General features: G+C 36.3%; 1 protein-coding gene across 1 annotated transcript; it reads left to right on the top strand.

The window, feature by feature from the left end:
- The first annotated feature begins 2179 nt into the window (after positions 1-2179).
- On the top strand, positions 2180-11653 carry LOC121312895 (gamma-glutamylcyclotransferase-like). Its single transcript, XM_041244790.1, has 4 exons — positions 2180-2563; positions 7394-7536; positions 9680-9812; positions 10968-11653. Exons 1-4 carry the CDS (start codon positions 2447-2449, stop codon positions 11091-11093), a joined length of 519 nt encoding a protein of 172 aa, XP_041100724.1. The 5' UTR covers positions 2180-2446; the 3' UTR covers positions 11094-11653.
- The last annotated feature ends 1966 nt before the right edge of the window (positions 11654-13619 follow it).

The raw sequence follows: 13619 nt of genomic DNA, 5'->3' as shown, positions 1-13619 counted from the left end.
TGAATCGAAAGCACTCTGCAGAACTTGAGTGTCACTTAAAAGCGTCACCATGTTGAAATGTCAGTTCTGTTTTTTTTTTTTTTTTTTTAAACACTACTTAAAAACCACGGAAACTCACCTGTCTAAACCCTACAATGAGCTGAAACTGGAATTGAGTTTTGAGAGCTATTGAGAGGCCCCATTTGAACTGTCTGGAATGTATGTACATTTCTGATTCCTATACTGTAAATTAGAAAATGGATCCAAGATTTCCTTTCACCCGATTGGTAAATATGAGGTGCCTAATCTCTGGTAAAGACCCTCGAATGTTATCGTTCAAACGTTCGTTTTTTTTTATTGTTTACCCATTTTAGAATTGCCAATTGTGTTGTTATTTATCCTGGTTCACCGCTGCAACCCCCCGGCCTCCTCCGAAACGTGTTACTGCCAAACTATCATTTTTCCCACTGTGGATCCACAGTGAAGCCATCAGACCTATAGAGGCGGAGGACAACACAGATCAGAATGGCTCCACTGCAGACCCGCAGGTGCCCTATCAGCCACAGGGGTCGCTGGTGCGTGGTGAATTGTGGATTGCCCCGCCGACCTAAGCCCTCCCTACCCACTTCACTGTGCAGTGTATGCAGTTTCTCTGTGTAACGTATGCGATTTCATTATGTAGGGTATGATGTGTCAATTTGTATTATGTCCCTAACGGCGCCTCCTACCCTGGGTCTGGCTCGTTTACCAAATCTGAAGCAGCACTTTGTTGATCCTGTCTGTTATGTTAATCCCACACATCACTTGCCATTTTAGAAACTGACAAGGTGATTAATCAGTGTAATATCAACTATGTAATTGATGGCGGACACAGACTTGGATTTGTGCTTTTGAATGCATGCACAGCAATGTTAGATCGAATAGTGCTTACTCTGCACTAAAGAAAATAATATTACTCCACAATGCCGTTTTCACATCGTGCTACTAAGGTCTTCTCTCGTCGATCAACCAATGAGCGCTATCACAAAGCACAATGGATAGAGATCTGTAATGCATTCCAAAATTAAATCAATTCAGAATGAAAGCACGGCCAATCAACATGCAGTGATTATTGTGACGTTAATGCTGACCAATAGCAGCTAACAGAAACAGAAGCAGTATGAGGAATTTGTTGATTAAGAGAGGAGTTGCGGGACGGGATGGGGAGGCTTCTGTGGTGGCACAACATCCCGCTGGTGGCCACATGTGAGAAACGTTGTAGAGTTTTCGCTTAAGGTTTTATTACTGGTTCTTATTACACCTTGCACGTTTATTATATGGGGCTTGTCATGCACATGAACCAAAGAAATGACTAAACAGGTTGGATTTTAGTAGCCAGTGTTATGAATTCAAAAGACATTTTGAAGGGAAGATCTGAGACATAAAATAGCAAGCGAAGTTAATAAAAAAAATATCAAAAGCAATCACAAATTAAACCTTTTTCTAAATCGTCGTCCCTATATGCATGTTATTTTGTCCTTTCATCCCTTTCTAAATATATATATCTATTAGATATTTGCATTATATATATATATATATATATATATATATATATATATATATATATATAGAGAGAGAGAGAGAGAGAGAGAGAGAGAGAGAGAGAGAGAGAGAGAGAGAGAGAGAGAGAGAGAGAGAGTAAATGTGCAAACTTTTGTGTAAACTATCGTTTACTGTTTCAACCATGCATGTTAAATAAAGGAAAATAAACCACTGTTGGTATATTTTAGTTTTGTATTTATTACATATTTTACGATCACTGTTACATACAGTACTAGTGTACAGAATCAAAGGGAGATTTGCCTTACTTGACGTCTTTATACACTGGTTTTGAACCTGAACTAATGACCCTGAGAACAGCCTTCATCATTTTATTGAAATCATGTGACAACGTTACCTCTGAGCTCTGCCACTGAAATCATGTGACAACGTTACCTCTGCGCTCTGCCAGCTGTCTATATGGTGTATAAATCGTATATTTACGTTTGGAGCTTGTCAGTTTTTTTCTGAACAGAGACAGTACCAACTCAGTCAAAACCCCAAATAAGTAATTGCGTTTTACCCAAAAATTAAAAGAAAAAAAAAAAAAACAACACGAGTTAAATATTTAATCAGAAAGCAAAACAGACCACTGCGGTTGTCGCAATATGTAAACGATTACTTTTGCCTAGCTGCTTCCTAACAAATCGTAGACAGGAGGCTTCCTAATCAATCAAGAATCATTAATTATTTCAAAACTATTTCTTGAACCTTAATTTTCACCTCGTACTTCCGTGTTATATCCTATTTTTATTTCTGTTTACTGTACTTGATTAACTGTATATGTTTTTCATAGCGTATAAATCTTTGGAGGTAACCGGGTTTTGTAAAAACAACAATCTGCTCTGTTATAAGTATATTTTTTTCACATCTGTATAATCAAGCTTCAATGTCAAATAATAATACTAAACATTTTTTGTATTTTGCTTATGGTAGCAACTTACTTAAGGAGAGGCTGCAACTGAATAATCCGTCCGCAGAGTTTTACTGCAAGGGCAGGATAAAGGTAGGCAGCAAAATTTTGTCCTTTTTTTTTTTTTTTTTTTTTTTTTACCTACGTTTTAAAGGTGTTGACTTTTCAAAATAATACACGTTTCAAAATATTTAGTACATATATAGATTTGGACCAATCAGAATACTTCAAATAGTACGTGTTCTAAATAAATGTAAATGAACTATACATTTTATAAGTAGGGGCTGGTCATTTTACAGTAACGTAGACTCGGAGTAAAAAAGACGACACATGGAAACTGAGAAGCATAGGTATTTCTTTTTTAGTCTCTGGTACGGGGTAATGCGTCATTTAAATAATTTTTTGAGTAGTTAAAAATAGACAAATATTTGAGAAACTTATGGCAGGTGTACGGAATACAAAGAGAAATCGGTGTTCTGTACACTTTTCTATAATTTTTGTCCCAGTAAAGTAAGTAATGCACAGGTAACACTTGTTTAATAATGTAATAATGTATATGTATTAATGTATCAAAGTAACAATAATAACACCGTGTAACATTTTTTTTTTTTTGGGGGGTTCCTGGGTAGTAAGTGTTATTTCCTAATTGCTTATGCCTCAAAAGTATAGAAAATGGCTATTATTCCCCACAAACTTTGCTTTTGTGACCAGGACAGTGATATTTCAAAATATCACTATTTCCAATGGGAAAACGGGCAAATGTTTGTCTTTTCGTTCACATTAAGTCAGAAAAAAACAACACATGAATCCAAATTAACATGTATTTATACTAAAGTAATACAAAAATGACTACAAAAGATTTAGAAGTGAGTAGTTTTTCGAGATTTACGATTAAACTGTAAATACATCAAGGATATGGACTTTGAGGGACATCCTACAGCCCATTGTGCCGTAGTTCTTCACCAGAGTCTCAACCAGCTCCACATAGTTTTCGGCCTTGTGATTGCCCAGGAAGCCCCGAACCACTGCGACAAAGCTGTTCCAAGCCAATTTCTCCTTACTAGTGAGCTTCTTGGGGAATTCATTGCACTCCAGGATCTTCTTTATCTGTGGTCCGACGAAGACACCGGCTTTGACCTTTGCCTCAGACAGCTTAGGGAAGAAGTCTTGAAGGTACTTGAAGGTTGCCAACTCCTTATCTACAGCTCTGACAAATTGTTTCATAAGGCCCAATTTGATGTGCAGTGGTGGCATCAGCACCTTCCGGGGGTCCACCAGTGGCTCCCACTTGACGTTGTTCCTCCCCACAGAGAACTCGGTCCGCTGTGGCCAGTCCCGCCTGTGGTAGTGCGCCTTGGTGTCCCTGCTGTCCCAAAGGCAAAGATAGCTGGGAAACTTGGTAAAACCGCCTTGGAGACCCATCAGGAATGCCACCATTTCAGCCTCTTGATGCCATCTCAGAAAAATGCAGATATGTATCTACTGAGGCAGCTGGAACTAAACTGAACTGGTGGGCTTAAGGCCCCTGTATTTATACTACTATTTATATTACTGGAAAGTTCTAGAAAGTTCTAGAAGTTACTCCAAGTTCACTCAGCACTGAAGTAAAAAGGAAAATAGGTAAATTTCAAAATATCACTGTCCTGGTCACAAAAGCAAAGTTTGTGGGGAATAATAGCCATTTTCTATAAGCAAGCAGTAAGGGGTAATGATTCCAGTCCAACATAACTGGAACAGTGCCTGATGCAGCCTTCGATAGGCCTCCTGGTGTTGGTTCAGTTAGGTCTTTCTTAACAAAATGCAGACTGCAAACGTTGGTGTGTTTAGTGACTGTGAATTTCTCTCTTCGAAAATTTGTAAGCCACATTTTTCTCATCTCTTCATGCACGGGAAATGCATGAAAACGTACCGATGAATTGTACCGTGCTGAAGCGGAGCACAGGGGGACACAGCAGCTTCCTTCTCATCGCTGATAATTAAAGGTTTTCATAGTTGTACTTGAAGTACAATTCAAATCAAGTGATAAATCTTTGTAAATTGTTCCATACAATAACAGACAGCCGGAAGCTGAGTTACCGGTATAGCTGAAACATGATGTCTTTAGCTGCAAGTAGGAATTGCACGTCTAAAACATTGTACGACTTTTAAGGGTGGGTAAATCGCCTTCTCCATTTATTTTTAAATGTTTCAGATTATTGCCATTTGATTTGAAAAGTGCTTTATCGTTACTATGTTTTATAAGCAAGGTTATAAAAATACAGAAGCTACTACAAATATAAAATATACCCACTGCAATAAATACATAAATAACTAAGTCCTTTCACTTTTTGTTATCTTCATGACTGGTCATCAGACAGCTGATTGCTTTAGCCTAGACTTTTCTGTCTCTTAGCAATAAGAAGCAATTCAAATTGTACTCTAGCTTTAAGTAGCATCTATCACGCCTAGGCACCAACAAAGGAAAAAAAAAAAGTCTAGTTTGTACCAAAATATGGAGGTATGACACAAGCTATGTTTCCATAAACAAGACAAATACATTTTAAAAATATATGTGAATCTTATCTTACAAAAACAGGTTTCCATAAACTGGATTCTAACGAACAAACAGCTGTATGTAATAACGTCACAAGATGAAAAGGGTTATCACACAAATTTTCTTGATCCGAACAAAAACAAAGTATGATGCATTTCCATCCATTATTTTCTATTTGCTTGCTAGCTTAGTGTATAAACTGTAGCAAATAACCAACCTCGCTGAGCATTCTTGTTATATAATGTGTTGCTGGACTGAAAATAGACCAAGATGGAACGACGGGTTTCAAGAACTAACTGAAATTGGACACATGTTGATCTCTTTTTCCTCATCCACAAAAACAAAACTTTTGCTACAATTTTTTTTTTCTAGAATTATTTGTTTTTGAGAAATTATACATTTCCATTGGGGTATGTAAACTTTTGACTACAACTGTATAAGGGATTTCTAACATGCGGAGGTTGGATGGGAACGATGATTCAGTACAGAAAATCGTGTGGTTTAAATCAGACAGTGCATCAGTAATGCTATCGCAGCATTATGAGATATGTTTATTTTATATTATAATTGAATGTACGTAATACTAGTGGGCATGCTATATGATTATGTCCTAGTGAGGTTAGTATTTTATAAGGTGTAACGTGACTGTGCCGACCCCTGCATATAATGTGTTATTTAAGATGAATTACCGGAACTGCTTTGTCCGCTGCTCCTCTACAAGTTTTTTTTTTTTATCTTACAAAAAAACAATAATTATTATTTTTGATAATTATAGGGGGCGATTACATCTGTGGCCAAAAGTTTTCCAGCACCCTACAAAATTAATCAGTGTTGCTTATAAAGTCCAATGAAACCTGCTGAATAATGTTACCTTAACATATTGAATTACACACCACTTCGTAGTTTTCCATATGCTTAACGAAAAACTGACAAATTGAAAAATGTGACATTTCAAATTCTAACATAAGAACATAAGAAAGTTTACAAACGAGAGGAGGCCATTCGGCCCATCTTGCTCGTTTGGTTGTTATTAGCTTATATACCACAATCTCATCAAACAGCTTCTTGAAGGATCCCAGGGTATCAACTTCAACATTACTGGGGAGTTGGTTCCAGACCCTCACAATTCTCTGTGTAAAAAAGTACCCCCTGTTTTCTGTTCTGAATGCCCCTTTGTCTAATCTTCATTTGTGACCCCTGGCCCTTTTTTGTTTCGTTTCTTTTTTCAGGTCAAAAAAATCCCTTGGGTCGACATTGTCAATACCTAAAAAAAATTTTTCCTGTCAGGTCGCTGCGTAGTCTTGTTTGTTCAAGACTGAATAGATTAAATTCTTTTAGCCTGTCTGCATATGACATGCTATTTAAACCTGGAATAATTCTGGTCGCTCTTCTTTGCACGCTGTCTAGAGCATCAAACTCCATTTTGTAGCGAAGTGACCAGAACTGAACACAGTATTCAAGATGAGTTCTTACTAATGCATTGTACAGTTTTAACATTACTTCCTTTGTTTTAATTTCAACACTTTTCACAATATTGTACTGGCATCAAGGTTTCTGTTAGATTTTTGCGATATCATTTTGTTGCTTTTTGATGACATGATGTTAACTAAAATCTAAATTCTGCTCATTTTTTAAATCATGTCTCAATCCTAAAACTTTTGGCCATCGTTGTAGATTTCATTGACAGATGATATGTGTCAATAAGTTTTAATTATAAAAAAGTATACGCTAGCGCAAAAAATTAGCTTGGAAAGTATTTCCATTGCATTTGTATGCATCATTTGTCGTACAGGATACATTTTTATCCACCCCTATGTAACGTTTTTGTTTTGTTTTGTTTTCGCTCGCATGTATTAACCAGATTTCACCTGTTTGTAAATGGTTTCTGCGATACGATCAACTAATTGAATATCTCCATTGTCTCTGCGGTAGCCCAATCATAAATAATGATAATTGTTCTTATTTCAAACAAAGCTAATCAAATGGGGGTTATCAATTAAAAAAAAAAAGTGCTGCTCAGCTATTTAAAGAGTTAACTTTAATTGTTACAGAACAATCTGTATAAAAGTTGACGGCAGGGAATAATAAAAAAAATGTATAGTTGAGAATGTGAAGCTTGATTGTTTATTGTCTTTAATTTAACAGCAGCATATCCACGACCAGAAAACATAACTGTACATAAATCGTAAAACCCCCAAAAAAACATCGTAAAAATAAATACATTCAAATTGAAGCTTGGTAAACAGTAATTGTATTGCTGGTAATAGATTGGCACTGGAAATAGGACTGCTGCACCTGTGATGTAGCTAAATGTTGTTTAAACATTACTTCAGATCCAACAAACAAGCTGGTTGCCTTTCTGTTTTCCTTCATTCTGTTTTGTTGCACAGGATTACACTTTGAATTTTGGAAACTGGAAGGGGGTTGAGAGTTCTTGGCATGGTGGTGCTGCCACTATCACTGAAAGTCTGGGAGATGATGTGTGGGGAGCTGTTTGGAAAATGAACAAAAGTGACCTACAGAGTTTAGATAAGTATGTTGCCTTTTTATATTAAAAAACCTTTTTTTCAAACATGCTTCCTTTTTTCCTTTGTCTTGTATAAGGAAGGTATATTGCTTGAAGTTTCTAGTGAAGAGATCTGATTCAGGTTAGGTTGTAAGTTACAGCGCAATAGTTTATAGCAGTGCTTTTCAAACTTTTTAGGCCCCGTACCCCTTTCCAAAAAATCTAGAAAAAAAAAGTATTTTCTAATTACTAGGCTTAAGTACTTACTAATGTTAACTGGAAAAACAACAACAACAACAACAACAAAAACCCCCCAAAAAACATTATATATATAAAATGCTTACCTACCAATGTGCCTGCTTTTTATCACAGATTTCAGTAAAACTGCACCCTGATTAGTAAACAATGCAGCCCATAGACAAGGGTATGTTATTCTGTATTTTAAAATGAACGAATAGGACTTCAAGGTACAAAAAAATTTAAGTGAAAAAAAATTAAAATAGACAGGACAGGCTCAGAAGGCACAGGGAAGGAGGAGGGGCTAGAGTTCAGCCAATTACTGTTCATAGAAAACTGCTATTAAACTAATTTAAATAAAATACAATTAAAACTAAAAATGCTATGTAAAATTATTTTAAAAATCCAGACCAATATGTGGTTAAACAAGTCCAAAAACAGGTTATGCTTTTGAAAACAAAACTAGGGTTCTAATTTAAAACAAAATCAGAAAACAATTCTCAACACAAGTCGAGCATTTCTCCAACAAATGCAGAAGTGTAGAGATTTTTTTTGCATAAAAACTAATTAAAATTCACAAATACAGGCATCTTTTTAAAAAATCTGGTAGCATGCAGAACTATGTGAATATTGAATTTTTTAATTTTACATTTTATGTATTTAACTCGAATGTTCTGGTGTAACACTTGAGCTGGACATTTAAAATGCTATGTGTGTCTTGTGCAGTATCAAATCCAGCCAGAAGAAGCACATTGTTCTGAAGTGAAATTTCCAAAAACTAAATTTGATTAAAGTAGAAAGGTGACATTTATATCATGCAGTCAAAAATGACTTTTAGCAAAATGCTTACATGTTAGTGTTTAGTGCAGTCGTCTGTTCATCTTAATCAGCTGCCAGACAGCTTGTTGATGGGCACTCGCTATATGATATGAACACACTCAATAAGTCTGGAGTAGGGAATCCAATTTCAGACACTTCCCAATCCAGGAGTTAGGGATTGGGTATTATTATATATATATATTTTTTTAAATCCAGGATTCCATTTTTGTAATAATAATAATACCGTGCTTTTGCTTTTATTAGCCTAATAATTAGCAGCGTACATGCATAGGCTAATGCAATTACTTGACAAAGGAGTTACTCAATGAATTAGTCAAAAAACACATAAAGTAAAGATAACACAATCGTGTATGCTCCAGCTCCAGCACAGTGATTTCACTGTCTAAGTAGGGCGGCACAGCTGCCTGCTAAACTCAATCATACCGTTATTTAAAAACATAAACTTAGATAAAACACACTGAACTGATTAAACAAAACTACAAACACTGAACATTTAAACTTCAGAAAGCAAATGTACCTAGTAAATACTACACATTTTTAAAAGAAGCAACATCATACAATGATTTTTTTTTTTCTTTTTAGCCTACAGACTGCAGACCACCACCATGCTATTTCAATATGTAATTTAGCCCTGTGTGCGCTCAGCGCTCACTCACGGTCAGCAGCCGGTTGAGTGTTTATAGTTAACCTCGCCCAATAGAAAGGAAACGTACTCCAGTACGGCTGTGGTTTTATTTGAACGGAGATTCAACATTGTTGATTCGATTGCTAAGTCGCAAAGTACTACAATGTAGTAAATAAATAAATAAATAAAAATCCGTATTCCGCCAATTCAGAATTTTTATTGCGTACCCCCTGAGGAGCGCTCGAGAACCCCCAGGGGTACGCGTACCCCAGTTTGAAAACCGCTGGCTTACAGTAATTGATATGTGCAATTTCAGAGACAATAAGTTTTTAGCAAGTGTATGACTTGCACGGGTTTACAAGTTTCGGAAGTCTGCACTGTTGCGTGACAGTTTCACAGAATTTCCCTAAAGTCAAAGGTAGGTTACAGCTAGATGTCATGTGGCTTTTTGCTTTTTGTGTTTTGCAGGCAAGAATGTGTAGAAATGGGAATGTACAGACCCTTGGAGGTTACAGTGGAAACAGAAAAAGGTGAACTCAGCTGTCGAACCTATAAGATGAATGAATGCGTCGTTACTGATACTTCGCCTCAGTATAAACAGGTAAAAGGGTCTTACCATCAAACTGGAGTTAAACGTCAACGTGAACAACTGCTGGACTCAATCCTTTTGCACATAGGGAACAAACTACACAAGGTAACCTGACTCGGAATTAAACAAACAGCATGATTTTCAGAAGGTGCATTTTTAGAGAGAAAATTTAGGTCGCAGTGCATTTGCACTGCAAGTTTTTTGCCACCTAATTATAAGTCTCGATTTGCAACAGGGGCAGGTTAATTTCTTCTACTCGCAACGCCCTTTGTAACTCCCGCTTATGACTGATTTCATTGAAACGACAATTGAGTTTCAGGTTCATTAACAAGCCAATTAGTCACATTTCAATAGTCTGGACTTCTATTTAACTATGAGGCAGTGCACATGTAGTCGCAACAATTGGAAAAAAGAAAGGAAAAATACATTCTTAGCCACCCAGGTTTAGATTTTGCTTGATGAGATTTTAGCAGATAAAACTGTTATTTTTGGCAAAAGGTCCAGAGCCACTGCTAAATTTAAAATACGGAAAAAATAAACAATGTTTACTTTTGTGTACAAGGCACCTGAATGGAGGATCAGCTAGAGTAGAAGATAAATATATGTTTTTTTTAGTACTGACTTATTATTTAGGCTATTGGAAATACCAACATTGGGATAACAAAGCCTGAGCTGAAAGCTGCCAGACCGCATGTGGAATTCTGAGCAAACCACATTACTCATGGAATTTTGAAGAAAACTTTTGCATTCAGTAGCAACAAAAACTAGTGCTCCATAAAATCACAAAAAGAAAACCAACTTTTTCTTTTTTTTTTATGATCCATTTTCTAATAGCAGCAGAACCCTCATAAGAGGGTTTTTACTGTCTGGTAAGGCCCTTCTCATTATGCACAAGGCAGGCTTACCAGATGGTCACAACCTTCTCTTCTGATTCTATATCTTCAGCCAACAGGATTACATACATTTTAGTAACATTTTAAAATTAAAATGCAAATATATATATATATATTTTTAAATTAATGAACCAATAACAACTTAATAGATTGAAGTCAACTATAGTCTGTGCAACCCTAGAATAGTATGTTATGGTAGTTACCGCCTTTCACTTCAAATGCCTGCAAGGTAATATTTGAATATCAGTTTGTTTCTTTTTACTCTGTTCTGTAGGTTGTCTGTTTAGGAGCCAAACAGAACAATCTGCCAGTCGAATATATAAAGAAGCTGGAGGCTATTGAAACCAACAACTATAGTGGACCTACCCCACTGAATCAAATTGAGGATGTTATGAAATAAGGTGTCAAGAGATAAAAGATAAAAACACATAGGGTTATAGGACAGTGAACAGCTGTGTATGTGGGTAATATTAGCACATGTAGAAGCTTGTTTAATCAATACACAGTTGCTCGCAGTCCTATAAATCGCTTATACACTGCTTTAATGGTAATATACAAGTAATAAATCCAGCTATATTTGTTTTTAATCATTATCAAGCTTTATTTAGTCCACTACATTTTCACTGAAAAAAGGGAAATGGTTATTGAAGAGAATACTGGGTGCGTTAAGTAAGTGAGCCGCTCAGAGTGAGAACACTCAGAAAGCACACTGAGCTCATTTAAATGACTTAACGCTCTGCTCCACCAGAGCGCTAAGCGACATTTAAAAATGGAGAATAATAATTCTTTGCTTGTGTGTGTTTAAGAGGTGATGGTAGATGAAATGGCCCTGTGTGAAGTTACTGTCCCCTGCTGTACCTCACTGAGTTTGGCGCTCTGTTTGGACAGAACCTCATATCTGGCTGTGTTTAATACCAACATTAATAATTAAAATTATGAATAATATTAATACTACAAGCCTAATAATAATAATAATAATACATTAATAACTGTAAAACAGCTATAGATTTTTTTTTTAATGAAATTAAATGATACAAATTTGAAAACAACAATTTTTTACCATCGTATTTAGCCAATTAATACATAACTTCAGAAGTCGAAACCAGTTCATCGTTCTTGACAAACGTATTTGTCAATCCTGCCTGTCATCTCCACTTGTTTCCTGTAGGTGGCCATTCCGTTTGCTCACTCTGATCACTGATGAGAAATCCTCAGGAGCGCTCTGAGCGGCTCAGCAGTAGTGGAACTGAGCAAGTCGTTAAGTTGATTCTTTTACTGGGTCGCTCTCTTACTTAACTCTCCCACTGCTGTTAAGTGACTGAGGTATGTGGCCGATTGTGATGTCACCATTTTGAATTGACTTTACAGTTGAATATAATTCCTAGCGTTGCCTTATGATTTTTATTTTTTTTTTAATCATAAAACGGCTTGGAAAAATAACAGTCTTTGATTGGTTAAACAGCATCACATGACCGTGCGTATATATATATATATATATATATATATATATATATATATATATATATATATATGTGTGTGTGTGTGTGTGTGTGTGTGTGTGTGTGTGTGTGTGTATATATATATATATTACTGTTGGAAAACATGGATCGAGAATTGATTAGCAGTTTGCTACGCATGTGGACTGGCAGAGCTATAATGGTGTTCTTTTCTGAAAGGAGACTAATATTGCAGATAGCAGACTGTTTGGTTCAAATTGCATGTACTGCTAACAATTGATAGAGACGTTGCGTCTACAACTTTCTTGCCCAACGTTGACTGCAAGCTAACGAGATAACAATGCTGTGGACTGGAAGGGGCCAGGCTGTAAAGACTTCAGAGAGAAGAATTCACTGAGTTCAGAGGTTGTCACAGTAGACACACACACAGACACACACACACACACACACAATAAATTAACAGAATAATGTGTTGTACCTTGGCCATTGGTTAAGTGTCAGAGAACGGGGAGGTGGACCATCTACACAGAAGTGTATTTAATGTCATGCAAACATTGTAATGATGAGTATTCTGTTTGTCCTGTACCTGGGACCAGACTCCCTGCGTATTTCAATAAACCTGGCAACTGATTGAAGAAAAGGACTCTGTGCATTTTCTTGAATCTACTTAATCACCATCATTTTTTTTAAAGTTACTTCATAATATATATATATATATATATATATATATATATATATATATATATATATATATATATATATATATATATAGTGTATACCATGGCTTGCATACTAATGAGCTGCTTCACACTGATAAAGCCACACACAACCCGCCGAATTACCGGCCTGGATTTTAAACATCTGCGGGAAACTGAGGTACTGTCCCCTGACACCGTGGTCGGTTTGGTGCCTAAAGTCTGGTTCTATCGTCAACTTAATCTGGCACAACTTGGACGCAAGGGTGTCTGACAAATAACAAAAACATATTTTGAGATCTAAAATAATAAAAACGTACTAGAATATGTGTAAACTTTATAGTAAATGCTTGTATATAAGGAGTTAACAAACTCGCTTAAAGATCCGGCTTCAGTCTCTAACGCAGCTGCTCTCCTGACTTCCTTAGTGTAATTTGAAACTTTGCCCTTCATCACAGCTTGTACTCAGCCCTCTAGTTTCTAGTAAGATGGCACTTTTGATGGAGAAATTCACAATAAACAAACGTGCAATTTAATTTTAATAAGCGAACAATGAATTAAATACAGTTTGGGACTATGTTACGCTGCGGATATATACACAATAAAAGTTTCTGGTTTTGTCTTAATTTAAATGTGTTTTAATTATTTTTATTATTTTTCTTCCCACAAATGACAGGTAGCCATGCTATAAGCGGTATAACCAGGACGGGCCGTGCGTTTCCGATGACATATACCACTTCTGGGGTGGTTAAATATGTCATGGGAACCGCACGG

The sequence above is a fragment of the Polyodon spathula genome, chromosome 3, assembly GCF_017654505.1.
Source record: "Polyodon spathula isolate WHYD16114869_AA chromosome 3, ASM1765450v1, whole genome shotgun sequence".
Lineage (NCBI taxonomy): Eukaryota > Metazoa > Chordata > Actinopteri > Acipenseriformes > Polyodontidae > Polyodon > Polyodon spathula.
This window is presented reverse-complemented; position numbering and strand designations above follow the sequence as displayed.

What these genes read in the sequence shown, in the direction of transcription:
- LOC121312895 (XM_041244790.1), top strand. Translation starts at nt 2,447, where the DNA reads ATGTCAAATAATAATACTAAACATTTTTTGTATTTTGCTTATGGTAGC. An exon ending in ACTGCAAGGGCAGGATAAAG is followed by an intron (nt 2,564 to 7,393) that starts GTAGGCAGCAAA and finishes TTTGTTGCACAG; the next exon opens with GATTACACTTTGAATTTTGG. An exon ending in GACCTACAGAGTTTAGATAA is followed by an intron (nt 7,537 to 9,679) that starts GTATGTTGCCTT and finishes TGTGTTTTGCAG; the next exon opens with GCAAGAATGTGTAGAAATGG.